This window comes from Hakea prostrata, chromosome 9, assembly GCF_041222555.1.
Source record: "Hakea prostrata isolate BN-2017 chromosome 9, UWA_Hpros_2, whole genome shotgun sequence".
NCBI lineage: Eukaryota > Viridiplantae > Streptophyta > Magnoliopsida > Proteales > Proteaceae > Hakea > Hakea prostrata.
In genome coordinates, this window is record NC_142608.1 from 22,082,906 (window position 1) to 22,085,146 (window position 2,241).

At 38.3% G+C, this 2,241-nt stretch overlaps 1 protein-coding gene across 1 annotated transcript; it reads left to right on the plus strand.

The window, feature by feature from the left end:
- Positions 1-444: 444 nt before the first annotated feature.
- Positions 445-1,805, plus strand: LOC149005007 (transcription elongation factor 1 homolog). The gene is made up of 4 exons (XM_089136073.1): positions 445-557; positions 1,018-1,088; positions 1,614-1,635; positions 1,745-1,805. Exons 1-4 carry the CDS (start codon positions 445-447, stop codon positions 1,803-1,805), a joined length of 267 nt encoding a protein of 88 aa, XP_088992199.1.
- The last annotated feature ends 436 nt before the right edge of the window (positions 1,806-2,241 follow it).

Here is a 2,241-nt window from a genome sequence, read left to right on the forward strand (position 1 = left end):
TTAGCCTTCTAGGCAGTGGTTATGGTTCCAATATGTACTGTTAATTATACATGTCCAAAGTAGGTTTAGACTTATATCCATTTCATGATAACCTGTTTCTCCCTTCTAAAGAGAGAGATGTCACTTGGAGGATCTGACCACACTGCCAATGTAGTGCCAATTAAATATGTCATATATTGGGAAAAAAAAGAAAGAAAATTAGGTTTGTTACAAAATAGAGAAGATATATTAAATACAAAGAAGAAAATTAGGATAAGATGGGTTCAACTATTATATTGGGTTATTTATATATATTTATAATGGAACTAACATCTTCTCTGATATAGAAATACAATATATGATTTTCGCACAAAATAAGATGATTTTGATATGGAATGATGAATTGCTACTGCTGGTGTGATAACATGTGAGTTGTGCCAGTGCTACTGAAGCTTGTGTGAAAAAATGGGGAAAAGGAAGTCAAGGGTGAAGCCACCTCCAAGGAAGAGAATGAACAAGCTCGATACTGTTTTCACCTGCCCTTTTTGCAATCATGGCAGCAGCGTTGAATGTAAAATGTAAGTTGACAGTTATGCTCAAAGTATGCAACTGCACTTTCTTTCTCCCATTTTTGTCTTCCATATAAAACATGAAATTGACCTAGATCTACTGAATCTTGTGGGGCTTTGCCAAAGGGTAGATATGCTGCCAAGCCCACCTACCGTGAATCTGCCTGTTTTGGCAATGGGCATCTCTTATTCATGGTATAACCTTGAACCTGAATAAGTAGAAGAGTCACAGCTATTTTTTGTTTTTTGGAGGGATGGGGGAGGGTGTTCTCTGTCTGGCCATGTTAGGGTTGCTAGGATGTTGTAACTGTATCGGATTGGGTTCACTTGGGACCTGCCTTCCTGCTACTACCTAGCACACTTTTACATCCCAAATTTTATTTCCAACACAGGTGCTTGAATTGTAATTTTTGTTCTACAAAGTTGAACATGCTTTGATTGTTATGAGCAAAACTGTATCTGGTTGCAGTGATAGAAAGAATGCCATTGGAGAAGCTGTCTGCCGAATATGTCGAGAGAGCTTCAGCATGGTTGTCAATGGTATGTATATAGCAGAAGATGCAAGCCCCTCAGAAGACGTGAACATGCATTCCCACTCATGCACAGCACACGCACGCACTCACATGCACACACAACAATATTGACGTAGAACCCTTTTTTGTCCACAGCTGAGCATTTTGAATTTTGGCGTGGGTGATACAAATTATTGCGAAGGAGTAGCATTTACTCAGTCAGTGGTTGATGCCATTGCTGTTGAACTGCTCAATCTCAGCCTTCTACTATCTTACCCATAGGCTAGACATGGCTCCCACATTTAGCTTCGTCTCTGGGGAGGGTCAAATGTAAATCGAAACAGTTACATAGCCTTGCACTTTAGATACACTAATACAGTAATTCCACACTGGAAAGGAATCAAGTGTCTTTCCCCCCCCCCCCCCCCCAAAAATAAAAATGTTTTCTATCTGCTTTTTTTATATTATTTTTTATTCCAGATTATTGTAGTTTGCATTATAATCTTTGGTTGAATCACAGAACTAATTGATTCTTTGCTATTGGCTTTTTCAGCCTTGACCGAACCCATTGACATGTGAGTTAAGTTCAGCTTTTGATTCAGTTAAATAGTTTTCCACACAAATGATTTTGCATTATATTTGGCATTCACTTAAATCTTATAATTTGGGGTGTCTGGTCTGCAGATACAGCGAATGGATAGACGAGTGTGACAGGGTCAACAATGCAGATGACGATTCTGCATAGCCGCGTCGATGCTGCAAGCTTGCCCCTGAGAAGTCTTGTCCATTATGCATAGGCATGAACTAAAATGCAAAAATGGCTGTACCCAACTTTTCTATTGGTTTTAACTTCAAAAGACCAATTTGTCCTGTTGTTTTATGACTCTTTTTCTTCTTAACAAAATGTGCAACTGCAATTTCTTCGCCAATTACCAATTCGGGCCTCAAAAATGTTTTAATGGGTCTAATTTTTGGGTTAGAAGAAGAAGATGGGTTTAAGGCGATCCGATTGGAATTTGATTGCCCTACAAGTTTCAATGAGGAAGTTTATGATTGTGGTTGTTCTGCGGCTTTTCTTATCCCGAGAGAGACTCTTTGTAATGTACTATTACTATGTTTACCCAAAAAAAAAAAAAAAAAAGTAATGGACTATTACTATTGAAACTTCTTGAAACTTCTTG